The 27,519-nt window shown below is 45.0% G+C and overlaps 2 protein-coding genes across 6 annotated transcripts; one reads left to right on the top strand and one right to left on the bottom strand.

Moving 5' to 3' along the window:
- Positions 1-13,686: 13,686 nt before the first annotated feature.
- Positions 13,687-18,458, bottom strand: LOC116167909 (monocarboxylate transporter 13-like). 5 transcript variants are annotated; one of them, XM_031483504.1, is made up of 6 exons: positions 17,885-18,458; positions 15,278-16,171; positions 14,958-15,228; positions 14,633-14,911; positions 14,221-14,589; positions 13,688-14,168 (listed from the first exon to the last, which is right to left on the bottom strand). In XM_031483504.1, exons 2-6 carry the CDS (start codon positions 15,353-15,355, stop codon positions 13,783-13,785), a joined length of 1,383 nt encoding a protein of 460 aa, XP_031339364.1. In that variant the 5' UTR covers positions 15,356-16,171; positions 17,885-18,458; the 3' UTR covers positions 13,688-13,782. The 5 variants fall into 5 exon arrangements, with proteins under 5 accessions (XP_031339366.1, XP_031339364.1, XP_031339365.1 ...); XM_031483505.1 differs by having other exon boundaries at positions 15,278-15,486; XM_031483508.1 differs by lacking the exon at positions 17,885-18,458 and having other exon boundaries at positions 13,688-13,928; positions 13,980-14,168; positions 15,278-16,263.
- LOC116167908 (molybdenum cofactor sulfurase 3) lies at positions 17,478-24,518 on the top strand. Its single transcript, XM_031483503.1, has 12 exons — positions 17,478-17,623; positions 17,669-17,826; positions 19,537-19,693; positions 19,738-20,343; positions 20,387-20,663; positions 20,709-20,825; positions 20,869-21,295; positions 21,341-21,550; positions 21,597-21,808; positions 21,862-23,932; positions 23,981-24,258; positions 24,308-24,518. Exons 2-10 carry the CDS (start codon positions 17,733-17,735, stop codon positions 22,063-22,065), a joined length of 2,304 nt encoding a protein of 767 aa, XP_031339363.1. The 5' UTR covers positions 17,478-17,623; positions 17,669-17,732; the 3' UTR covers positions 22,066-23,932; positions 23,981-24,258; positions 24,308-24,518.
- The last annotated feature ends 3,001 nt before the right edge of the window (positions 24,519-27,519 follow it).

The following is a 27,519-nucleotide window of genomic DNA, read 5'->3' as shown; positions in this document are numbered from 1 at the left end:
CTAACCTAACCTTAACCTAACCTTTTTTTTTTTTTTTTTTTTTTTTTAACGGAGTGGAAATGCTTGATGCACACCAAGAGTCTTAAGGTCTATCGACTCAAGGTAGTGTAGGACTCTTCCTAAGACATACCCACTAAAATCACTCCTGGGCCTCGTGTTTCTCGAATAGGGACTGTTTAGCACTTGCTTCTATCCGAGGTGGCCCTCTAGTTATCTTTCTCCCTGTCTTCCTCTTCCTTCTTTGTTATCACCGTCTCCACATATTTTCTAAATGTCCTCCAGGTATTGTGACTTTCGAGTACCTTCGCTACTATATTGTCGGGTGTGATTTTCCCCACGTCTTTACATAACTCATCTCTCTGCTCCTTCCACTTTGCGCATGTGAAGAAGGTGTGCTCTGGATCGTCTTGTACTTCGCAGTACTTGCAATTGGGATTGTCCCTTTTCTTTATCCTATGTAGATAGGAGCCGAAGCACCCGTGCCCCGTTAAGAATTGGCTTATGTAGTAATTCGATTCGCTTCTTTTATTATACACCCATGTCTCCACCTGTGGTATAAGGCGCCTCGTCCATTTGGCTTTCTGTGTGCTGTTCCATTGCTCTTGCCAAGCTTCTACTAATTCGCGGTTTGCGTTCTCCATGCTATCCTCCCCCTTCTCCTCCATCTGTCTCTTCCACCTCTCTCCATGCCTCCCTGGTACCCGTCACACTCTCGATGAGCGTGGAAGGTGACAGCCGTCTCCCCCCCGCCACCGCCAAGATCCTACCCCTCTGGATCTCCCATCTTTCACAGAAAAACAGCGTGTGCTCCGCCGTGTCCACTTCCTCGCAATACATACATCGACTGGACCGCCACTTCCCGATACGGTGCAGGTAATCCCCGAAGCATCCGTGCCCGCTGAGCGCCTGCGTCACGTAGTACGTGGTGTACGTGTGATCGCAGTCGACCCAGCGGCCTATCTCGGGGATTAGCTGCCTCGTCCAGGACCCCCTGCTCTCTGCGGCCCAGCCCTCCTGCCACATCTCCATGGTGCGTACCCTTGCCTCTTCTCTCTCCTGAACACCTCGGAACACACGCTCTCTCTCCAGCGCCAAGAGATCCAGTGGTATAGTCTTCGCTATGACGTTCGCAGCTGGTCCCGATACGGTGCGATACGCGGAGGCCACCGCGATACAGCACGTTCTCTGAAGAGAAAGAACCATATCGCGGTATTTGCCTATCCTCATCGCCTCGCACCATATCGGGGCCCCGTACATCAAACTCGACGTCACCACCCCCGCTAACACCCTCCTCTTCGCATGTGTCGGTCCCCCCACATTTCGCATCAAACGCCCCACGGCTATCATCGTTCTCCCCGCCTTCCGGACCGCTCCCGCGACATGATCCCCCATCAGGAGTCCCCTGTCGAGGACCACCCCCAGGTACTTGACCTCTCTCTGTGGAACAAACTCGGTCCCACCAATCCTAATCCGCAGTCGAGTGGATGGCCGATGCCTGCCCAGCATGGCAATCGTGGTTTTTGCCACAGCCATGCCGAGCCGATTCCGTACCATCCACTCGCCCACCAACTCCGCCGCCCGCGTCCCCCGGGAGTTCACCTCCTCCTCGTTACCCCCCTCCACCCAGAGCGCCAGGTCGTCTGCGAAGCAGATAGGCATGACTCCGCTCGGAAAGGGGAGACACAGAACGTCGTCGTACATGACGTTCCACAGCGTCGGCCCTAAGACCGACCCCTGTGGAACACCACCGAAGACGCTCCGCACCACCCCCCCGGTCACCTCCACCTTCCTGCCCCGCAGGTAGTCCCCGACCACTCTGAGCACTCCCGCGCTCACTCCCTTCCCGCGCAACTTGTCCATAATGATGCTCCACTTGGCGGTATTAAATGCATTCGCTACATCAAAGCAGATGATGACACCCCATTTCGGCGCCCCCCTACCCCTTCCCATCTTCCGCGCACGATCCACTATCTCCCGGATCGTGTGCACTGTGGACCGGCCCCTCCTAAAACCATACTGCCTCTCGTGTAGTCCTCCCCCTGCCTCTATATCGGCCGACAGTCTCGCGCCTATGAGTCGCTCATAAAGTTTCCCATAGACGTCCAAAAGACATATCGGCCGATACTTCCTTTCTCCCCCCGGATCCGTCCTTGGCTTCTCAGCCAACACCAATTTCGCCGTCTTCCACCGATTCGGGAACGTACCTCGCCTCCATAGCTCGGAGTACATTCCCAGCATCTCTGTCGGGGCCTCCTCCACCGCTATTTTGACAAGGCTCGGTATGATCCCGTCCGGCCCTGGTGCTTTCCCGGTTCTCACGCCCTTAACCGCCCTTGCCAGCTCTATTGCCGTAAATTCCCCCCCCCCTCTATCGTTTCCCTCCTAGTGATGGGGTCTCCTCCTCCGTCGTCACTCCCCTCCCAGATGAACAGGTCCTCGAAAAGTCGCACCCGTCTTTCCTCGGACAAGTCCACCCTTGGATAGGGAGCTTTCAAGCCCCCCCATCACTATCTTAAAGGCCTGGCCATATGGGTCCCTGGCCAGATCCTCCAAGAGGCCCTTCCACTTACCCTTCTTCGCCCGTCCTATGTCTCGTCTGTATCGTCTCGTTTCCTCATCGTACCGTTTCTTGCTGTCCGTCGTGTCCGCCCCTCTGGCCCTGTCCCTCAAGTACGCCCGCCTAGCCGACTGCACCCGAGTTCGGAGCGCGCCTAGCTCTTCGCTCCACCAATAGGCCGAGCTCGGATCTGCCAGGCGCCTCGTCGCCCTATGAACAGCCGCCCTTGTGGCGGCGACGCACTCATCCGGACCCAGAGGGTTTCGTCCCGTCAGCCGTCTCCTCACCTCCGTCCTGTATCGTGTCACGTCTATCGTCGTCGCCGTCCGGTTGGGGATTTTACCCCCCACCCCGACTATGTCCGTCGCTATCAGTCGGTGGTCGCTTAGAGTTACCTCATCAGCTTCCACTCGCCATTCCGCCGTCCCAGTCAGTCTGTCAGACACAAATGTCAGATCCACGTAGGACTGACCGTTGTGCCTGACGCACGTCGCATGTCTGCCGTCGTTAAGTAGCGTCAGTCCATTTTGGGCCGCCCAGTTCGCGACCGTGCGGCCTCTCTCATTTGTCTGGGTCCCGCCCCACGAGACGTTTTTTGCGTTGAAATCCCCCGCCACAATGGCGGGGCACCTCGCTACCTCCAGCGCTCCCGTGAGGTCGTCCAGGTCCTTCCAAGTCCCTGTCAGCGTCCTCCTCCGATACGTTCGGGCTGATGTACACGCTGATGAGACACACCTCTTCCGTCTCAATCAGCGCATAACACCCACCCTCGCAATACCGGAGGACCTGTTGCGTCGTCCCGATCCTTGCAACCGCGGCCGTGCGTCGCCCGTTCGGGTACACGTGCCGCTTCCCCACGCACTGCCGCCTGTTGGGCTCCGAGAGGCAGATAAAATCTGCCTCCGTCGCCTTCGCTCTCGCGTAGGCGACGTCCATCGCCCTTGAGCTGCAGTTCGTATTGAGCTGCAGGATCCGGACCGTCTTGTCTCGTCCTCGTCTCCCGTCCTGTGTCCGTCTATCCGTGGTCAGGTGCTGTCGCTCTGCTGGCATGGTTGGTGGTGCCCTTCTTTCGGCTTATCACAGCTCTCCCTCACAGCCTCTGCAGCCTCAGTTTGACTTTTACAGTCTCGTGCCCAGTGGCTCTTCTGGCCGCATCGATAACACCCTTCCCTCTCGTACTTCTGGGCGGCACTGTCAGGCTTATAACGGCATTCGTCGCTGTTTGGCCTATGGCCCACTCCTTTCCCTTCTTCCTGGCCTTCGCACAGCGCGCAGCAGGGTCGATTTCGGCAGTCTCGTAGCCGGTGTTCTCTGCTTCCGCAGTTAAAACACATCTCTCTCCTGTCCACGCCCTTGCATTGGATGCTTACATGCCCATGTTCCCAACACTTGTAGCACCCTTCGTTCCTGGTCTTCTCTCTCACTCTGCACATGGTCCACCCGACCCTTAAATATCCGCCCTCGATAATCTGCTCAGCAGCCCTTCGTTCAACCACCACCTGAGCAATCTGCTGCTCTCTGTCTGTTTTGGTCATCCTTCTAACCGTGGCTTCTACTTCCGGGTGGGTTTTCTTAATTGCCAGTGCCACCTCCTGCTGGGTGGTGATGGCATCAAGGTCCCGCACTTCCAAAATCCTCGTTTCCTGTAATGTCCTTAATTGCCTTCCAGTCATCTTTTCGCTAAGTTTTTTCCTCAGCGCTTCCGCCTTTCCTTGGCCCCTTTCGACCTGCATCAGCATATTGCCCTCCCTCGTCTTAGTTATGCCTTGGATCCTGACCCCCGCGTCTATTTCACTGGCTCTCATCTCCCTCAGCACGTCGGCATAGGTCTCACTGCTACCTAGGGTGATGAGGACCGCTTCCGACCTTTTTGGTGGTTTACCCCTTGTCGACCTCCTTCTCCGTCTTCTCTTGCTGCCGCTGCCGTCCGCTACGTCTTCTTCTTCCGTCGCGGAATCTCCATCCTCGCCGTTTCTGACCTCTCGGGGTGCCGTCATCTCCACCTGGACTTCCTCTCCAAGGAGGTAGATCGCCGCCTTCCGGACCAGTTCCTTATCCTCACAACTGTCGCTTACTGCTATTAATACCTTGCGCCTTTTATCCCTTATGCACACCTCCCTGAGCCCATTCATTGCTCCGAACACCCCGATTGGTTTCTCGGTCCCCTTTGCCGTGTTAATCAACTTCCCGTAGTGTTCGCCGCACTGCAGGTTCCTACTGGGGATCTTCATCTCCTTAATCAAATGGAGATACTCTCCAGTGTCGCTCGCCTCCGTCGGCGTTAACAGCTCCAGTTCCGGAATTTCCTTCTTAAGTTTCCTAGCAATCTCTTTATCCATTTTGTGATCATTTTCCACATAGAAGGCTATATCATATTCCTTTCCCCATGCGTATGGCGATATGTCACTTATTTTAATTTTGTCTCTAACTTCCTTTGGCCACTCTGCCGCCACCAACCTCAGGAAGTTGTCCAATGTTTTGGGTCTTTCCATGATTTCCTCTATTTCCTCCTTCGTGTGTATCCGGACTTCGTTTTCCAGCCACCCAACCCTTTCCTTCAGGTACCTCCGTTCCAGTTCCTCATATTTGCTCCGTAGGGCCTCATGATCTTTCTTCAGGTTGTCTAGACTTCCTTTTAGATTCTCAATCAATACGGTCTCCTCGTCCCTCGAGGGGTCTGCTCTTTCCCTCTTCTTTTCCTTTTCCTTCTCATATTTCTCCCTCAACTCCCTATACCTCTTCCTTTCCTGCTCAATTGTTTCGGTCTGTCTTTCCGTTGTTTCCTCCAGTACCTTTATCCTTGCCTCTAACTGTTCATATCTCCCTTGTAGGGAGTCCATGTAGCCTTGTACCTCCGTTGCTGTATTCTTCTTTTTGTCTTGTTTCTTTACTTCATGACCATTTCCCTCCAGTGTTTTTGCATTTTTATTCCTCTTCCTGTTACTTTCATCCTTCCTCACCTTGATAACTTTCCTCGCGTTTCTGTCCATCCCTTTAATCATTTCCTTAATTGTTTTGTTAACATTTTTCCCCTCCTTCGAGTTGGTGAAATCTACTGCCCTTCCAATCAACCTTCTTAGTTCTTCTATCGCCTTGTCGGTCTCTTCAATTGGTTCATCCTCCTTCAGTGGGCTACCTTCTGCCTTCCTCTTTTGCGAGGTCCCATCTTGAGGACCTTCTTCTTCCTTCCCCTTCGATGGCGGGGTCCTCGCCAGCGATTCTCTTCTAACGAAAAAGCCATCCTCACTGACTTGCTGCTGCTCGATCATCTCCAGCAGTGCCCTCGCGCCATCATCCGCGAACACTTCCGCCGTCTCTGCTTCGTCTATAGCGCCCGTAGCAGCTTCCTTCTCCGCGACGTAGTCTCTTTTGCCATCACGTGCTATGTAGCTCCGGTCAGCAGCTACTCGTTCCTCTCTTGTCTGGTTTCCATACTCGTGTCCGTTTCCTTGCCGTGGTCGTGTTTCCCCTGCATGATCGCCCCCCCCCGTATTCATAGGGCAGACCGCCAGCGGCGGTGTGGGATTCCCGGTCTTCCGGACCCACCCGGGGAATGTTTTTACTCGAAGTTTCCATCATGCGTTGTTTGCCGTTTAACGCTTCAGCCAGCGTCCATTTCGTAGCCATGTTGTCGTCGTAATTCCGTCCGTGAAGAAAGAGAAAGGAAGGTGAAAAGGTCCCCTAGCCCTCGCAAAAGCTAATGGCATCGGGGCCTGAAGAAGCAAGAGTTGGGGCAAGGGAGCCCCGATAGTATAGTGTAAAGGTAGGGTGGCCGTTCAAGACAAGTTGAAGCAAAACGTACCACCAGCATAGGGCACCGCAGGGTTGCCAGACCCTGTCCTGCAAGTCGCAGAGCCCCACGTTAGCCAATATCGACTGATCTGCCATTCAGCCACGCATCCCCTCGGCTTGGTCTCCGCCTTAGGATTTGGGATTTTTATTGAAGCTTTCTCTTCTCGGTGCTGATTCTTAGGCCTGCACCCCCCGTACTTCTTAGGAAGTACATGGTTTCACGCCTGGGTCACACCGGGGTGTGAGCCCAGACGGCGCCGTTTTACCGTCCGTTCAATGCCCTAAGCCACGACACGACAGCCGAGCAGGACGTGAGCCAATCGCTACTGGTCTTCCATCCAGTCACGCATCCCTTCGGCTTGGTCTCCACCTTAGGATTTGGGATTTTTATGGATGTTTACTCATCTCGGACCGACAATTGCCGGTCCCCCCGTGTTACCGAGGTATCACGTGGTATAACGTTGCCAGTTCGCCAAAGCAAAGCCGCCAACGGCGCCGTTAGTTCCCATGCAATGCTCTTTGCCACGACACGACAGCCGAGCAGGGAGGTTTGGTCCGCGGCGCCATATTTGAGGTGCTACCAGACGTTGTGTCAAGAACACGAGCACCTTCCTATTCTGGCGCTATCCTACCATCTCAAGATGATCATTTGGTAGGTATCTCTCCCTCGCCAGTAGGAGAGACGCTCCCGGTAGAAAACCACCCCCCGGTGGACTGGTCCGCGGCGCCTTATTCGGATGCTTCCAGCGACTGCTTAAGAGCCGCGAGCCCCTATTTGACGCTGGCCCTGCATCCCGTACGGTCATTTGCATTGCCTTCCCCCTATCCGCCACCTGGGGACGCGCCTGGTTGGGGATCCACCCGCCAGGAACCTAACCTAACCTAACCTAACCTAACCTAACCCCTTTTTTTTTTTTTTTTTTTTTTTTTCGAGGTTTGGGGGAAACCTTTTATAGGCTTCCCCGCTTGGCTCTCTAGCGGGGAGTGTGTGGGACTCCCTTCCATCTAGGTAAGGTTTACCCACTAAAACCCTGTCCTCTCTCTAAACACATAGTAGCCCGGCCGGGTATCACCAAAGGCATTCATCGCGCCCGGGGACGGTCCGGTGGCAGTTTTTCGCCACCTAGATCTTAGCCATAATTTAATATATTACCCCTTCTCGCTTACGCCGCTCTTTGCCTTTCTCGGCCTTCTTGCTCTCTTGTGCTCACAACTTTTGAGATATAACCTTTTATTCTTTGCCACTTGTTCTCTGAATCTACCATTGTGTCGACGATATTTTCTTCTCCGATCTGGTGTCCCAGCCACGTTTCCAATTCGGATCTCTGTCTTCCCCATCTTGGGCATTCTAGAACGGCGTGACCGGCAGTATCTCTTTCTCCACAGTCTACGCACCTATCGTTGTCCCTCTTGCGAAAACGGTACAAATTGACCCCGTTTTCCCCATGTCCAGTTAAGAACTGGGTGAGCTGATGGTAGTCTACCTCACCGTGCTTTCTTCTCGTCCATTTTTCGATTCTCGGGATTAGTTTACTTGTCCATGACTCTCGCTTTGACCACCTTTGTTGCCATTCTTCAATTTTTTGTCTTCGGTCCCACCTCTCCGCTCGCGCTTTGATAGCAACCTGCGCCGGAAGAAGTCCCGCCACCACCATTATGTCTTCTGCGCTTACCGTGCGATACGCGCTGCATATTCTTATCGCCAGCAGCCTCGTCACTTGGTCTACCTTCGCTGTGGCGACCCCCCACCTCATGGCAGGGCCCCAAACTTCCGCTCCATATAGTAGCGTCGATAGTGCAGCCGTCGCTAATACCCTTCTTTTGGAGGCCCGCGCTCCTCCAACATTGGACATAATTTTGCTCAACGCGCCGTACACCTTCAAGGCTTTTGTGCTTGCTAATTTGGCCTGCTCGATGAACGATAAGTTTCTGTCAATGGTTACCCCTAATATCTTAATATAAGTGTCCGCCGTAAGTCTTTGTCCCATTAAATCTACAGTATATTCCTGTAACCTCCGCCTTCCGGTCATAAGCGCCACTTTCGTTTTAGCAGGCACCAATTGAAGTTTTCGTGCCCGCATCCACTCGTTGATTTTGTCCACCGTACTGCGCAGTTTAGCTCCCGCGCGTTCTAAACTGCGGTCACGAACCACCACAGTGAGATCGTCCGCGAAACCGACCACAGTCACTCCGCACTCACGCAGCAATCTTAGCGTACCGTCGTACATCGCTATCCATAGCAGTGGCCCCAAAACGGACCCCTGCGGCACACCCGCACTAGCTTTAAAAGTGTACTTCTGTCCCGACGGCTTCTTCACTGTCACGTACCTCCCGGTTAAGTAACTGCTCATGAGATTGATCATGACGTCGTCGACCCCCAGTTCCCTCAGCGCTTCAACTATGGCCTGTCTCGACGCGGAATTGAAAGCATTCTTACATCCAAGGACGCCACAATGCAAACCTCTCGCGTCCTCCACGTACCGCTATTTGCGTCCCGAACTTCTCCAACTATCCTTTCCAACGCGTCTTTCGTAGACCTCCCTTTGCGGAAGCCGTATTGGTCCGGGGACAACCTGTCTTCGATTTGTTTAAGGATCCTTTCCTTGAAAATCTTTTTTAATATCTTCCCGGCGAAATCTATTAGGCATATCGGCCTAAGCGCCCCTGCTGCTTTTGGAATCGTCACCAGGTGGCTCCTTCTCCACTGCTCCGGGTATACTCCGGTTTCAATAGCTCTCGTGCCGATTTGTGTCCAGATCTCCGGTCTTGCCTTCGCCACTGCTTTCACTATTTCCGCCGGAATTCTGTCTGGTCCTGGTGCTTTATTCACTGGAAGCCCTGCTGCCGCTGCCAGCACCTCCTCTCACGTCACCGGCTGGATCTCCATTGGCCCGCCTGTCGCGTTTGGTTCGAGATCGTCGTGCTCCGGGAAGAGCTCCTTGACTGCCTTTACATATTCTTCATCGGTCATTATGAGGGGCTCCCTTCTTCCTATTTTCTGGGCCACAATCTGATACCCTCTCCCCCAGACATCGCTGTCCAGTTCATCGCAAACCTCTTTCCAAGCCGCCTCCTTGCTATTCTTTATCAGATATTTCAGCTTTTTTCTCTCTTCCCGCAGCACTCTGTCACCTTCCGACACGTCCCCGCCACTACGTCTCCTGTGCTGAAGTTGCCTTCTCAAGTTCACGCAGACTAATCTTTGTGTGGCGATTTCCTCACTCCACCAGTACGCTGGTGGTTTCAGGCCCTGTCTTCTTTTCGGCATTGTGCTATCGCACACTTCTCGAAGGTACTTGGTTAGCTTGGGTACCTGCCAGTCTTCATTTCTCTTTGCCTTCTGCAAGATTTCCCCCAGGGCCGCTCGATTTATCTTTTTGCTGTTCCATCCTGCCGTGGATGCCTTCGACGTCTGCCGTGGTCTCGGTGTGAGAGGGCTGTCCCCTATCTCCCACAGAATATAGCGGTGGTCGCTCAAAGACTCATCCTCCAGGACCTCCCACTTCTTGACTCGCTCTTGTAGTCCATTCGCGACAAAGGTCACATCGATGACGGACCTCCGAGCACCTTGCTCGAAGGTAGGCGTGTTGCCCCTGTTGACAGCTACCAGATCGAGCTGCGCAGCCCACTCCTCTAGCATAATTCCTCTTCTGTTGACAGCCGTGGCACCCCACGTCGGAGATGCCGCGTTGACGTCACCCGCCACTATTAAATCGCGCGCGCCGTTTGCTCTCATGTCTCTATTTAACTTTTCGAGCGTAGCCTCAAATTTGTCCGTCGTATCGTTTGGTGGAAAGTACACACTATAAATGTACTTTCCCCTAGTCTGAACCCACACATAATTGTCTCCCAGTCCACATTTATGTACACAAAGATCCCCGTTAACTAAAACTATGGCCACTTTTCCCGTCAGGTCCGTCAGTAATCCTCTCCTCACCTTAGTCCTCCCCAATTCGGAGATCAACACCAGGTCAGCGTTATAATGTCTGGCTGTCTGGATCGCGAGATCCAGCGCCTCCCGTCTGTTATTAATGTTTACTTGCAGCACTTTCGTCATTGTTCGTCTGTATGTACTACCGTGTCCTCTGTCTTGTCCGTCACCTGCACTTCACCTCTAGCACCCCCCGTTCGAATTTTTGATAAAATCCATGGCCGCGTCAATCGCCATCCTCACCTCAGAGGCCTGTATCCCCTCTTCCGTTTGGAATTTCCGCAAATCACCAATGCAAGTAACATTCCCTTTCGGCGACACAATCACTACTTCTTCCTGGATTGCACCCCTTCTTTTCTTCCGGCTTGCGTCCTCGTCGCTGTCGTGTCTCTTGCGTGTCGTCCTAGACGCACCGGCGGGCGTCTCCGGCACCACCTCTTCCTCGTCCGACATTTTCCTTGGGCACTCGCGCACTTTACGCGGCACCAAGTGTCTCGCGCTATCTTATCACTATTCACGAGAAACTAGTACTACTACCCTAGAAAACTATATATGCAACGTCGCATAAGAACTAACTTAACCTACTATTTACAAGTTCGCACTTCCTCCCCCAAACAGCACTGCGCGCAGGGGTGTCCCCCACCCCCTCGAGTGGGGTGTCAAAAGACGCGGCTTCTTGCACCTAGCCGCACTGCACTGCTCCCTCAACAACGTTCTCGTAATAATTTTCCACCAGCCGGCAAAAACCTCCACCGAAAAACACAACCCTTAGGGGTGCTCCCACCACCTCTCTCCACGCCTCTCTCGTACCCGTCACACTCTCGATCAGCGTGGAAGGTGACAGCCGTCTCCCCCCCCCCGCCACCGCAAAGATCCTGCCCCTCTGAATCTCCCACCTTTCACAGTAAAAGAGCGTGTGTTCCGCCGTGTCCACTTCCTCACAGTACATACACCGACTGGACCGCCATTTCCCGATACGGTGCAGGTAATTCCCGAAGCACCCATGTCCGCTGAGCGCCTGCGTCACATAGTACGTGGTGTACGTGTGATCGCAGTCGATCCAGCGGCCTACCTCGGGGATCAGCTGCCTCGTCCAGGAACCCCTGGTCTCTCCGGCCCAGCCCTCCTGCCACATCTCCATAGTTCGTACCCTAGCCTCTCCCCTATCAGTGGGTAATCAACCTAACCTAACCTAACCTAACCGTTTTTTTTCAATAGGACGCGCCGTTTACGAATAATTAATTTTTTTCTTTTTTCGAAATCCTAACCCTAGCCGTAAAATTCTTATTTATACAGGGTGATTCCTATAGTACCTGCCACCGTTTGGGAGCGTATAGGGGGTGCCTAGGGGAGTATTTTGATATAGGACACTTGGGGTCGGAAATCTAAAATAAGGGCGCCAGAACCAAATTTATCTTCTGGAATTTCACGCCTGTATGTAGGCAACCCAACCGACCGACGTTTCGCGCGGAGCGATGCAGAGCGAGTTAGCGCGAGGAAGCGACATGGGAGGGAAGGAGGGAAAACGACAGTCAAAAGCAATAACGTTTACAAGTGTTCAACGTGGCCACCGTTGTTCTCAATGCACTTCCTACATCTAGCCAACTATTATTATACTATTGCCATAGTGTTTATTCACTTGATACGCGTCGTTGCAGACGGGATTTCGTGGGTTTAAACAAAATTCTGATCAAGTGTCAGCCACACATCGCCGCCTGAGATCGCTCCGTGTGCACCGCCGGCCGGTTGGGTTGCCTACCTACAGGCGCGAAATTCCAGAAGGTAAATTTGGCTCTGGCACCCTTATTTTAGATTTCCGACCCCAAGTGTCCTATATCAAAATACTCCCCTACGCACCACCTACACGCTCCCAAACGGTGGCAAGTACTATAGGAATCACCCTGTATATATGACCCTGAATGTTTTAAGTGCCGTCGAGGACTCTCTCGACGAGAACTATCGATCGACGTTTGGTAATCGAAAATCGGTTCGCAAATAAAAAAAAGTTTTTTTTTTCGTTTTCCCTTTTTCTTTGGACGAGACTCGAAAAATCTTAGGTCTTCGATTTTTTTCAAAATTTTATCGATCGTTACCCTTGTCGCGGATGTCATAAATATGGGATCCGTTCCTCTCCGGCCCGAACGGCCTATGAGAAAAAATTGTCGAAATTTTTGACAAAAGCCGTAAAATGTCGGGTTGGGTAAAAAATAACCCCGGTTGCGACGGTAGAAGCGACGGTAGCGGAATTGTAGTTTCCATGACAGAGGCAGAGCAAGCTACGTTTCCTGCCGCTTGTCACTTTACTGGCCGCATCTGTCACTTTACCGGGCGCATTTGTGACTTTGCTAACTGTCTATAATGAGTCATGTCATCACTGGCAGATTGACATTAAAAGTTCTATATGAAAATGAAAATTTTATATTAAATGCGATTTCGGGTAAAATGTAATACAAAACTCGTCAGTAAAATGACATTACCTGACTCGGAAATTAAGGTACCTTCTCGGCCCCAAAGGGACCTTGCACTTCAATATTTCCTCGCTAGTGGACTTTTATGTAAATAACTATTACCTACTATTGAGTAACGGATAAACGCTTTCACTGCCCTTTCAAAATCTCCTACACCTTGTATTATAGGTACGGTCTATGCTTTAAAGCGGCAGTGCAATGGGATGAATGCTTCACAATGGAGTCGGTGGTGTCCGTCTGTCCGTCCGTGAACACGATAACCGCCAAACGCTTGGACCGATTCGTTTCAAACTTTGCACAGTTGAACTGTATGCCACTGTAACGAGTCTATTGAAAATGGGTCAATTCAATAACCCCGTAGGGTCAAACCGAGGTGCTCTGCCGCTTTTTTATATCCGCTTTAGAGGTTTATTTTAGCTTCGTTTATCATATACAAGGGTATGGTTTACTATCGAAAAATCTCAAATAATTCAATTGCGATAGCGCTTTTTGATGCATTTTTAACGAAATTGCTCAAAAATTCAACAAGATGGAAAAAGCACATAAATCATAAACCCAGGCAATTATTTTTGCGCTTTCCGCGAAGAAAGTATTGAATAACCATAGGAATTTAGATTTTGCTCTATCAATTTAATCAATATAAGAGTATGACAGGAAGAGCACACAATTTAACTCGTGTGCATTTAAGTAATGTGTTTTGCAATTTCCTCAATAAAATTTATGATTAAATAAAGATTTTGCTCTACCAAGTTAATCAAAAGTAGGTATCATATGCAGTACAGGAAGACAGTGAGTATTTTCAGTTTTAATGTTGAACATTGAAAATTCAACATTCAAATATTCACGGTGCTATATCACGAATGTAGGTATTGATAAACTCCATATCCATCTGTACACTGTTACCAGAGTAACAAATAAAAACAAGCAAGAAATGTTAATATTTATTATAAATATGGCAAGACGTCATACAAGGAACACACTGGCATCACCAAGATTTTATGACGAAGCGTGTGAATTCACAAATTAGTATAAGCTTATGTGACAGTTTCTGTAACTGCTGGTTTTCGCTCGATTTTTCGAAAAAACCATTCTGTAAACCATAAACCGCAAGTAATCAAAGTGAATCCATTGAGTACATAAACGCAATTAACGAACGAACCAGTTGCATCCTTAATCCATCCTAAAGTTACATTCTTACAGAGAATGCTACAATTGCACCAGAATTCCCTACCTAGCATAGGTCCACATATCAGACAAAGCACGCCATTACTTGCTATAAACATACTTTCTGCAGAGGGCAGTTGGTGCGCCGGTACATTGTCGGCTATAATCACAGACCAATAAACAGTTCTCATACCATGAGCAACTCCCCATATAATTGAAGTAACTACTATCTTCGTATTAGCAAGATAAATGATGACTAAACATAAACTTGTACTAGTAGTTATGTAAATAATGCCAAAATCACTTACAAAATCGTCCTATAATTACGACGCAACAGCTCAACGCGTACATAAACCTTGATGACCGTCTGAAGTAGTCTCCAACAAACGGAATTGCAAACCTAATAATTATATTAGATATATACGATGTGGATACAAAAACGGCGATTTTATGATCGTCGAAGTTCAGGTCCGATAAAATTAACGCAAATAAGGTTTCAAAGCTTATGTCGGAGAAGACCGAAAACATCATACCCACAGTAATATTAATGTAGACCGAGTTTTTTAATAGCGCTAAGTCGTAATAACGAGCGAAGCGAGCTAATATCCCATGTGGTTGCAAAATTCCTTGAGAATGTTGATCTTTATCGTTTAAACTGAGAAGAGGTGCCCCAACATCTGCAATAGTAATAAGTCGATTGTGGCATAGTCTAGATCCTACCAGTTCCTGGAAGGTCGGCGCATGGAGCTTTTTTCATGTACCACTCAACTGGTCGTAGTAGAAGACTGGCACAGACTGTATGGAAGCACAAACCTCCAATAAGGAGCGTTGCACTGGAAGTTCCATAGACTGCCAGAAATAGGACAATAATGTGAGGAAACACTACAGACCCTAAAGATCGTAATGCCAGCGCTACCCCTGCCACTTTTCGCCTCTTTTTTGCAAAATATAAATTCAAAGATAGCGTACTTGTCAACCTAATGATCCCTTCGCCCAATCCTAAAATTAGGTACAAAAGAAACCTTTAATACGATCACCAACTCACCAGTCAATAGTCCGTAACAAACTAATAAACTTGTATAATTTGTTGCTAATGCTAACGAGATAATTCCCATTGTAAATAACATGGAACCTACTATCGCTACGTTTCTTATACCAAAGCGCTTTATTAGCGGCCCAGCGCATGTTCCAACCAACAGAGATGCCGACATATTTGTACTAATTACAGAGGTGACGTTTGTTCCCGACATACCCATGTGGATAAAGGCTTCTTTAAAAAGCAACCCAAAGTTTTGTTGTATAGGAACTATAAGGAGCTGTAATAAATGGTTAAAATATTATCTCACTCAACGGGCGGATACTTACATTATTTATAATGTACGCAAACATTATAATCCATCCCCATCCTCCATCTGGTGGAATTAAAGTCGTTCCTCCACTCATTACGAGCTATATTGTTGACAAAGGTGATCATACAACTCATGGAATGTGTAACTATAATGGCGCTGTTCAGTTAACACTTTTCCGAAATTGTATACATTCCGATTTTTCGAGACATAAACATGTTGTAACAACTAATAAATTAAAAACGTAGATGTGAAGAACTACTTATTATGTTTGAATGGATGTCAGAAAATTTATAGATCATTGTATTTCAATTTTAACAACTTCACATCATTATTATGCCGCACAGTGCCGTGAGAAAGCTGTCATTTCGCGGGAACTGCACTAACAACTTTGATCTGGGTTGTTCCTCATCAAAATATCGTCACGATCATTAGGTACGTTATTGTGACGTCTTTTAACAGGCATACAGTCTAAAACCGTAAGAAACGACAACATCTAATACTAGAGTTAATAGGTGATATTTTGTCTCATATCGATAAATTTTCCATTGAACATCCTATATGTGCAGAGTTGCATTTTCGGGCACGCTGCCCAAGAATAGGGTACCGGCCAACGATACTCTGAAATTTGTACCCCAAAAACTCCAAAAAAGCTTCACGTGAGTGTGTACGTGTGTGCTTCGTTTTTTGTGAACATGATAACCAAAAAATTATCAAAGTCCTCGTGTGAGATCGAAGGGACTTCAGCGCCTTTTTGTGTGGCAGATCAGCGTTTTATTAACCAGTATTGACTCCACCATCAACAAAATCTTGTCGAAGGCTACCACATTCACTTTGTCGGTACTCACTTCCCGTGCATCCGCAATTCACGTTTGTAGTTTTGACTCCACCATCAATAAAGTCTTGTCGGGGGCTACAATAATTCCTTTGTCAGTAGGCAGTTCCGACGTCCCGTTCGTTCGCAATTCGCATTTTGGTGGATTTCGCTAAAAACCCGGCACAGAATAGTACTCCATTTTTGGGTACTTCTCATAGCTCGAGCTTCGCGCTATCTTTTTACAAATGAATTTGCAAAAATGCTTTAAAAAACGCCTTAACCGATTTTAATAAAATGTAGACTACTGACTTCCAATAAAAACGCAATCCCTAGAAATAGTGGAACCATTTTATTGAAATTTTCACACACTCATATACAGGCTGATTCAAATTCGAGGGCCACCATGGGGATCTCGGAAACTGCGTAAGAGGTAGGTAGGTAGTTTAAATTTGCCAAAGTACCTATATAATAGAACTATTCATCAATAAAATATGGTACAAGAACACCGTATAAGCGTACCTATACCTATAAGCCTATAGAATTATCCATGCACTGTTGGGACTAGTGAATCAGATGACTTTTCATAATGTTACTATAGTCAACTATCAACCACTTCCAGGGTTGCAGTCGTAAAATTAGCAGAGAGTATATGATGGCTCGTTGAAAAGAGAATTAAAAAATCTATCAAGTAATCTAATATAGCGCCTATTTAACTTTAGGAAGTTGGTAAATGTTCCTTAAAAGTAGCCATCTTGAATTTTTTTTTACTTCAATTCTAAATTAAGCGTATCAAAGACAGCCACTTTTATATAAAACTTTTTTTATATCTCTTATACTTTCGATGATATAAGACATTTAAGGAAATGACCAATTTTAGTTTTTTTTAATTTACGTCGAACCTATGCGACATTTTGAATTTCCAAAAGGAAATTTTAAATAAGCATCTAAAACTGCAAAACATTGCTCATTTAAGCAATTCTCTATCTTTAATAATAACAAAGTTACCCATGCAATCCCACGCAATCTGGGACACACTGTATATAAACAAGGCAACGTAAGTATTTCCATAGTGTTAAACTGTGTTCTTATATCATTTCTATATGGAGTTGCTGTCATTACGCGCAGAGCCCGGCGCTGAAGACCAAACAATCTTTTTGAGTGAGAGGAATGACCCCCAACAGAAAATGGAATAGGTAATTAATGAGCGGATGAATTAATCCATGATACGCTGAAGTAGGTAATCGTTTTTGAAGTTATCTGACTGATCAAACGTGTTTCTATTGAACAATCCTCGTAAAATAATGACAAACCCTCAGCTATACGAAAACGAAATGAAGTACTTTGGATAAGCGATATAGTTCAGAAAATGATAAAATATATCAACCTTCATTAATCTAGTACTAGTTAAGACAAGGATTTCTAAACATCAATTTTAACGATATTATAAAGTGACTAGGTACGCTTTTTCTCTAGGTATATGAGTTAAGTTGTTAAGTCATCGGCTATACTACATCCTGTGTGCGAAGCCTAATAATGAATAAAAAGCAAGTAGGTAATTAAAGGAATTAAGTATCAGTTAAGTAATACTATCAGTGACGGGCATTTCAGCGTCCGACAAACAAGTTACCTAATAATTCCTTAGTTGTTAAAAAAAATAATGGCTAAATTGGAAGCCAAAAAAGTGCCTTACATTCCAGTGTATACAAGTGAGCAAGAGGCGTTAATAAACGGCGAATTTCTGCGTTTCAAAGGTAGGTGTTTTAATGTACTTTAACCTCATTACCATTACATACTATAAACAATACGTACATGCACTGTAACGTAGGCGCACGCGATTGTGTTGCATTTAAAAGAGATCAAAGTAAACACATTTAAGAACTTTTCCAAAATACTTATAATGCTCCAATAGTCGGAGTTAAACGATTTCGTTTTTAATTTTCTTATTCCGCTCCAAATTCCTACACATCTCAAAGATGGCGCAGTCGTATTCGACTCGACTGTCAACTTGCAAACTTTCACCTCAATGTTTGAATATGTTGCCCTATTGATTAGATGATTACGCATATTTGCAATTCTAATATAAATATGTTTGTGCATATTCTAGCATAAAAAGAAAATTTTTGTCCCGTATGGTTTTTTGACACGGCCGCCATTTTGTTTGTTTTTTTTAATGGAAACATCATCAACACTTCGTTAGAAAGTGTATTTTACCTTCATTACGAATATGCAATAGGAAAAATACGGTCATGCAAAAATTATTAAAGAACTACTGATAATAAACGAATACGGTTGAGTTGAAACCTAATTATGCAAATAATTCGATAGGTAACTGTTTTGTAGATTGTTTATCGATTATGAAATGCATCAAAAACATCATTATTATACTTTTAACTCTGCTCGTAAAAGAACGTTTGCTACTTGGAGTATTTCCTGACCACTTGAAAATATCAAAAGTTAGTCCATTATATGTATAAAAATGAAGACGATCGTCTGGATTTAGTTAATTATAGACCATCATCTACATACAGCAGGGCTTTACTATTTGGGTGTATGTCATCAGCTATATACCGTTAATAACATTGGCAAATAGAGTGCTACTGAACACAGATCCCTGAGGTATCCCTTTTTTTGCTTATACAGTTGGGAATATACGTTTCCAATACGAACTTGGAAACACCGGTTTTCTAAAAAGCTCTGAACAAGTCTAGGGAGCCTCCCTGTGATGTTTCACATATTTAGGGTTTTAAGTACGTCATATCGTCACGCAAACCGTATCGAACGCCTTCTGTATGTCAAAGAATACAGTAATGGTATGCTGGGTATTATTATTCGGTGTTTCTTGTGAGAACTTTGGGTCTAGCCTGGTTAACTAATCGCACGGATTAATATTAAGTAACGATTAGTGTCTGTGTCTGTGTCTGGTGAAGTTATGTAGGGTCCTAAAAAATAAAATAAAATAAAAAATAAAATAAACATTCACACACGCACATTGGAAATCTAGGGATAGTATGTAAGTAAGCTCTATATATGTTGTCTTATCTGTCTCCAACTTCGTGATCTCCAGATACGTACCAAAAATGAAGCTATTCATACCTTCTTCCCATGTCATACGTCTTTTGGAGATTTCCTTTGAGCTGGTCCCATCCACAAGCGGTTGAGAAGCAGACACAAAGGTCTCTTCTTGATGGTCCTCTTCAAGTGGTCGTTGTCGTCTTCGTGGTCTTCTTTCGGCTGTAAAGGTTTCGAGTATCCCGACGAACGGCCGCCTGATCACCAACTCGTCACTATCGACTCGCATGCTGCAACGCCCAGGTAGCGGCAGATTTTCATTCGTCATTAACCACGATCGCACCCCCCCCTCCCCCTGCTGATAGGAAATCATACATGTAGGCGTGTAAACCTGTAGAAAGACGGCTAATGCAGAATCAATGGTACTGAATTCTTAACCTATTCTATTACAGATGAGGTTTACTTGGAACATGCCGGGGCAACTTTGTATTCAGAAAAGCAACTGGCGAACGTATTTTCTGATCTCACCCTCAACACGTATGGTAACCCCCACGCCAGGAACACATCGAGCAAGCTTTGCGAGGACCAAATAGATCAGATGCGTTTTCGGTAAGTTCGCCCAATTTACCCTACACTTATTCTTGTCTTTGAAGGATATTGGAACATTTCAACACAAATTCGGACGAGTACAGCTTGATATTTACCTCAGGGGCGACTGCTTCTCTTAAGCTAGTAGCTGAACATTTTACATTTGATGACGACGGCATTTTTGCGTACTTAAGTGACAATCACACATCGGTGTTGGGTATGCGTGAGTTTGCCCCCAATAGTACGGCACTGACACCTAATGAGGCAATGGAAGCATTTTCGATCAATAACAAATATAATGAAGAGGGAAATGCGAGCTCGCTCTTTGTCTATCCAGGGCAGTGCAATTTTTCAGGAAAGAAATACCCACTGTCTTGGATACGCGAGGTGCAAAGAGGTGCCCTGGCCTGGATGAAACCTACTAAGTGGTACTGCATGCTCGATGCTGCCGCGTTAGTGTCCACGAATGTTCTGGACCTATCGAAATATAAACCGGATTTTGTATGCGTATCGTTTTACAAAATATTCGGATACCCGAGTGGTTTGGGTGCACTTTTAGTAAAAAATTCTTCAGCTCATGTACTGAAGAAGAAGTATTTCGGCGGCGGAACTGTTTTAATGGCTCTAAGTTTGGAACAAAAGCATGTTTTGAGGAATCAACTGCATGAGCGGTAAGTGGCCTGAGAAGAATGCCTTTTCATAACTTTTTAACAGTTTTGAGGATGGAACTGTACCATTTTTATCCATAATGGCTTTAAAGCATGGCTTTGACACCCTGCAAAGATTATCGGTAACGATGCGCGTTATTTCGCACCACACCTTCGCCCTGGCACGCTATGTTTATGACAGTTTGAAGCAGATGCGTCATAATAATGGCGAACCTGTTGCAGTATTGTACCATGATAGTGACTTTCATAGTATTGATTCTCAAGGTGGCATCGTAAATTTTAATTTATTAAGGGACACCGGACAATACGTGGGATATGCCGAGGTGAGCCTTTTTGTATAAACTGCGCAAAAGGGCATATTGCTTCAGGTTCTCCACATCGCGAATTTGTTCAAAATTCATTTGCGTACCGGCTGCTTTTGTAATCCAGGTGCTTGCCAACGGCACTTAAAATTAACAACGGAAGATGTAAAATACCACTTTCAGGTGAGGTTGGCTTTTCATTTCGAAGGTGACTAACTCATTCTAGTCCGGTCACGTTTGTGGAGACCAAAACGATCTCGTTGATGGTTACCCGACGGGATCAGTACGTATATCTTTCGGGTACATGTCTAGTAAACGAGACGCGAACGCATTTCTAGAAATGATCACAGAATGCTTTGTCACAGCACCTTCGAATCCACAGGTGTCTACTCAACGACTTTCTCGGGTAAGCGATTCCTGTAGAAAATGGCACGGAGTATTAGATCGTATTTATTTATATCCCGTCAAATCTTGTGGAGCGTTTCAGGTCAAGGATAGTTGGCAAATTGTAAATACAGGGCTTAAGTACGATCGAGAGTGGATGATCGTGAACGCCGTCGGAGTTTGCATCACCCAAAAGCAAGACGCTCGTTTATGCATGATAAATCCCATTATTAACTTGGAAATGGATACTCTGGAGCTGCATTATGATGGTTGATCCCTTTATCTCGATTCTCTGTATTATTGCCTAATTTCAGGATTTGAAAAAATCACTCTTCCCTTAAACGTGACGCGACATAATCGGGTTTCGTCTCTTAAATGTCAAAGTAAAGTGTGCGGAGACAGAGTCTTAGGTTGGGATTGTGGAAAAAAAGTCGCAAATTGGCTTAGTGAGGTTCTAGGGTATGAAGGTTTGCGATTACTAAAACAATGTAGCGATAACAACGAAATAGGCAGAAGCGCAGATGGTAACGGGATGTATGCACCCTTTACGATAACGAGAACGATTTTCAGATGGCCAAACGTCGTTATCTCTGGCAAATCAAGGGCAATTTTTGCTCATTAATAGAGCAAGTGTTGATTGGTTGGCGGATTGTATACGTACTGATTACCTCAATACGGATAATCTATTGATGAGATTTCGACCAAATTTGGTCGTTTTGCTTCCGGAGCCCCTAGTAGAGAGAAATTGCAAGAAGATAAAAGTCGGGAAACTGAATTTAAACGTAATTTGGATTAGACTTTAATAAAGTAAAGGGATAATTTGTAAATCTTTCAGTTTGGTGGACACTGTACCAGATGTCAAATGGTTTGTATTGATCAGGCAAGTGGGGAAAAGTCACCAGAACCCTTGAAGACCCTGTCGAAGATGTTCGGGGGAAAAATTATGTTCGGAATTTATTTAAGCAGTTTAGAATCTAGTCGGGTCACCATGACTATAAATGACCGTGTTGAAATTCTAGCTAACGAAGAATACAATTAATCGTGAAAGAAATGATGATTATTACACATTCAATGATTACACATATGTATCATAACTTTGACGCGCACTTACAATCGTCAAATCCTCTAATCTAATTATCAGTTTTGGTGGGTACTATATGTATGTACCTCAAAACCATCACGGCGTGTTAGTTGTTGGTATGTGATACTTAAGTTCAGCTAGCGTTTGTGTTAGCCGCACATACAGATGTCCTCCACGAGCCCAATGTTATGCAGGTGATAGTTGAGCACCCAGTACCCCGTAATGCTGTATCGTGACATCGATAAAATATGCAAGATGACCATGGGCAAAAATTACGTACAAAAAAAGAACGGTTTATTAGGAACATTAATAGTTATATTCTTGCGGATACAACTTCATCGTATTGCCAACTTAAATCTAGTTGCAACTTAAAACTACTAACAATTCAATATAAGTACTACACGTAAGGAGACCGGTGATCTTCCTAATCTGGCTTCTATTCAGTTTTAGAAGTTTAGAAGACTCCAATTTGCCAAGGCGCCCTGCTAAAACTTGTTACTTGTTGCCACTGAGCCTGGAATTGACTGGTCACCCAGTCTTTAATCCTGTCCCTAACAACGGAGGGAGCAATCCCTAGGGTAGGCTCGGGCCCGATGAATACCCCCACCACTGCCTTCACGAGCCAACTCGTTCGCCATTTCGTTGCCCCCTATTCCGCAGTGTGCTGGCACCCAGATCAATCAAGCTTACCCTCGAGCTTACCCTATTAGATCCACATAATCTGTCAAGAGTTCGCCTGCAATCAAGCGCCGTAGCTGATCGGAACCTGTCTGCTAACAGGGCCCTCAGCGCCGCCTGACTATGACTGCATTTGTAAATATGCTCGTAAATATGCTTATTACGGTAACCTCTTGCAATAATGATATGTAAGCGTGCTGATTAATAAAATGGACAAATTACAATTGTAGATTAATTAATATATAATCTTGAATATCCAACACAACAATAGGCAATGCCAAAATTTGGGTTTGATAGATTCACAATTCTCCCCCCCCCCCCCCCCCGAGTATACGGGTTATACTGTAGATTTAAATTTAGAAGGCGGTAAGGCTTTGACATCCATTGGAAGGCAGTTGAATAGTGCTTGCGCCTGATAGATGGATCCCTTTTGAGAGAGTGAAAGTCCGCAATAACGGATTTGAAGATTACGGAAGTGCCTTGTATATTATTATAAGAACTAACACTTGTATTCATTATTCACTTCGATAACGTTCCATTGTGTTTGAGTTAGGTACGAGTACATGTTTTAATTGGGAAAATTCCTAAGCAGTTTATTTTTTGTATTTACGGGTTAACCTTTAGTCTGGAGTAAAGCAAGTCCTACTTAATCTATCATCTTTAAACTTATTTTTGGAAAACTTACAACATAGGTTACGATATAGCGATAAACTTAGTTGTCGTGAGATGACATTGATGCTTCTACTGCACTTAACAAAAACAATCGTATTTTCGCCGGACAAAAATGTGACACGATGAGCAAGGTGGAGAAACACATAAAACGAGGTGCATTACTGATCGACGACGTTAAAGGTGTTCTTAACGCTTACAAAAATATTATCAAATGGAAAGACGGTTGCAAAGTGCTAGATTTTGGATGTGGGACAGGTATCATCACCAAAAACCTTCTCCTTCCCAGTTTACCAGAATCAACACAACTGGTGGTTGGCGTTGATAGAAGGTCCAAACTAATATACAACGCAAATAAACACAACCCACCGGGATCAATTCTTACATTTCGTGTAGGAGATATTTTAGACCACCCTGATATACGAGATTTTGATTACGTTGTTTCATTCGATTATCTCCACCAAGTTTCAGATCACAAGTAGGTAGGTACTTTAATATTAAATATACAAAAATGTAAAAATTCTAGGAGTGTACTGGCGAATGTGAAGAAAGTGCTAAAACACCACGGTGAGGTGTTCTTTCATTTTTCGGCGGCCACCAACCTGTTTAATATTTGCAACTTAATGAGTCAAGACGAAAAGTGGAGAATGTACTTGAAAAATTTTCAGACACGTTCAAGCCCTTATGAAAATTCCATTGATATTAAAAAGGACATTGAGATCCTGTTCAAACATTTGGGTTTCCAAGTATACACTTGCAGCGTCCACGAAAAGTTACACAAATTACCCCTCTTTGAAGCGATACGTAAGCAACCAGAATTGAAGAGCCGTTTTCTTACAAGTTTTACTTGCAGCTGTTGCAATTTCGCGTTGCGGTCTCGCAATACCAAAACACCTTATTGATGATTTCGCAAAGGATTTTCTTAATTATATGATCAAGTTTAACTATAATGAGGTTGACGAGCATAATATGGAGTACATGATTTTTAGTTGTCAAATAGCTGTAGTGTATGGTAAAAAAACTGCACAAGATGAATGAACATTACAGTAAATCCTGTAATTGTACATTTGGTTTTCGTATTTATTGTAACTATTTTCATAACCATTAGTCGATATCGCTAATATACCTACATGTTGAAAATCTGTTTCGAAGTGCATAAGCTCTAAAACCGGCAAGGAAGTACATATTTTGTCTTTTTTTCCTTTTTCAGAGAAATATTTGGAAAGAAACTCGAGAATAAAAAGAGACAGCAATGTCAAACCTTCGCCAATCGATTTCCACGAGAAAGATCAGTGGTATTGAATATGAACCAAACTAAAAATCGTGTTTCCGAGTGTCAAAAAATTCCCCTACTGGAAATCGTATTCGCTATTATTATGGGGTGTAGATTTCGGTTAGGTTAGACCGTATAGGGAGAAGTTTTATTGGGGTATATTTTGTCGTATTTTCTTGGAATGTAAATTATTGCAAAAATTCCATTAGTATACACTTCCCTCCCATTACGTACTAAATCCGTTCTAACGACTCCATATATCTTCGTAATCGTCACTTCCTTAACACAGTGATGTATAATGTCTTTTAAAACGCATGATGAGGGTCTCATTTGATCTTAGAAATCTTAAATAAAATGGGAAAAAATTCATATCCCAGCATCAGCTGTATTGTCCTACATTTTAAAAAATACCGAAAGGGAAAGAATTTACAAAGGTATAAGAGGGCCCACATACCTACCAGATGTTCGTATACATACGTGGTTTTTATACTAAGCAATATTCTCTCCTTCTCTTTCATGCGCCATCACTGACTGAAAGAGGGAATGATACCTATAGTCGATCTGCGAAAAGCCACGCTTAATGGCACGCGACCGTGCGTCGGTCCTGGATTTACGTTTAACAATAGGTCTGATTTACTATTCTTTATTATAACTGCCACTATTTAGGTTAGCCAAATTACTTATACGAAAAAACTTTTCCACAGAGGTCGTCACGCTTTCGGTTGGTCAACTAGTACACCCTTTTCTATACTTTGAACCAACGCATAAAGCTGGTTTGTATAGTAATAGATCGCAGATATGGCATTCAACCGAGGTCACTGACTCAACTGCGTTATTGGATCAAACTAGGTTACTGGGCGTTGAGTCAAATTAGGTCCCTGAGTGAAATTGTGTCGCTGGATCAAACTGGGTCACTGGGTCTAACTGAGCAACTGAAGAGCGTATGACGTGTCCCAGCGACCCAGTCCAACTCTAGTGACAGCTCACGACCGCCTGTAAGAATGACATATGGACAGGACATGTCCTTCATTTTCGATTCCACAGTCCACTACCGCAGCTGTTGTTAGGAATAAACAATAGGTTTCACCAGCAGAATGTAATATGGATCACTTGGAATTTGGGTTACCGAAAGAACAACCAAATCAATCTGGGGTGCTGCCAACACCGTACCTATATACAGTGTGATGAAATAATATTGTTAATTTTATTTTAATTAATTATCTTGTAATATAAATTTCAGTTTCTTTCCAAGTGTTGCATTTGATACTAAATGCCGCGCCGTCACCGACTAGCAGTTGCCAAGGGTTCAGAGTACAGCCGAGATTTACAAATTAACGAAGCTGAAATAATACAACCATACACCTTGGTATAGAGGAAAATCAAACGCCAGTTTCAAAATTTGGTTTTGCCCATGCGCAGTGTCAACTTTCTTATTTATGAAAGCATTGAAATGAAATTCTTCTTATAAACTGAAATTGAATTAGCACGTCAAAAATGAATTGCACGTGAGCAACGCTATCTTTCATATTTGTGACCGGATTTTTACGATTTTAACAGAAGTTGCATCTTACAAATGGGAAATGAATGCAAGTGGAAAAGCGCTTTTTGTAAATCGTTTACGATTACTTTTTAACTTGTTTAAATTGATTTACTTTTTATTTTTCAGCTAATAAAAATGACATTTTTTGGCAAATTAGGTAAATTGGAATCGAACTGTGTTTGTTTTCATTCTTGCAATTGTTTTTTAAATCACTTTCCGTCTCTATAATTACAGCTCATCCCAATAATGCCAAATAATCACCCATAGTTTCGTAAGAATTAGTGTATTTAATATTTAAAAGCAAAGAAGCTCACGAGCTGTATTCCAAGGTGTGGAACTAGTCAAATATAAAAAAATGGTTAAAATTATTAAAAATAACGGCCACATGACGAGGTGGAGTATAACCAAAAATGCAATTACGAACACGTGTTATACGTAGGTGTCTATTTTTATAACGCCAGTTGATTCAACATTTGGTATCCAGGCTCGTCTTGTAAAATACGAGAAGTATTTCCTTGGCAAAAATATTAAATCCATATGGCTTCCTCTCAACATAATAAACGTTTTAAACTCGCGATGGAACGATCATTAAAATGCATTTTCTTTCGGTATCGAAGATCGTTTAAACTTCTCAGCTGTAGTAACATTCGCCCCAGCATTTTTACCGCATTTTTGCACATTTATTTGTAAAAAGGTAGCTTTTAATCTCACTTTGGTTGGCTGTCTGGCTGGCCGGTTAGCTGGCTGACTGGGTGGCAGTAAATGCGAGCCCGTAGGTCGTAGAAGAACGCTTGTACAAAGACGAGGAGTGTACAGGTACCTATCGGGTCCCTGCAATTCCAAACTATAGGGGCGGGGCTACAAGATGTGGGGGTTGATTACATCTAGGCGCCAGCCGCGAGCCTGTTAGATTAACTTGGACAATTTTCAGTTTTTAGCGTATTTTCCTCAAAGTGAAAAATCACTATTGGCTGCATTTTGACGTCCGTCCGTCTTTTCGTCACACGTACGCCCTCTAAGTCACTGAACCGATTTTGGCGATACAGGACTCATTTGAAAGGGCTTGGTCCAAGGATTCCGTGCATACTCATATTTTTTGGTTTTGCGCATGCGCAGTGTCAAAAATTTGGTTTAACGCATGTGCGATGCTAACTTTTTTATTTATGAAGATATTTAAATGAAACTTTATATGTAAATACTACGAATATAAATAAAATTAACGACATTTTCAAAATGTTGTTTTGCACATGCG

This window comes from Photinus pyralis, unplaced genomic scaffold (genome assembly GCF_008802855.1).
Source record: "Photinus pyralis isolate 1611_PpyrPB1 unplaced genomic scaffold, Ppyr1.3 Ppyr1.4_LG4, whole genome shotgun sequence".
Taxonomy (NCBI): Eukaryota; Metazoa; Arthropoda; class Insecta; order Coleoptera; family Lampyridae; genus Photinus; species Photinus pyralis.
This window is presented reverse-complemented; position numbering and strand designations above follow the sequence as displayed.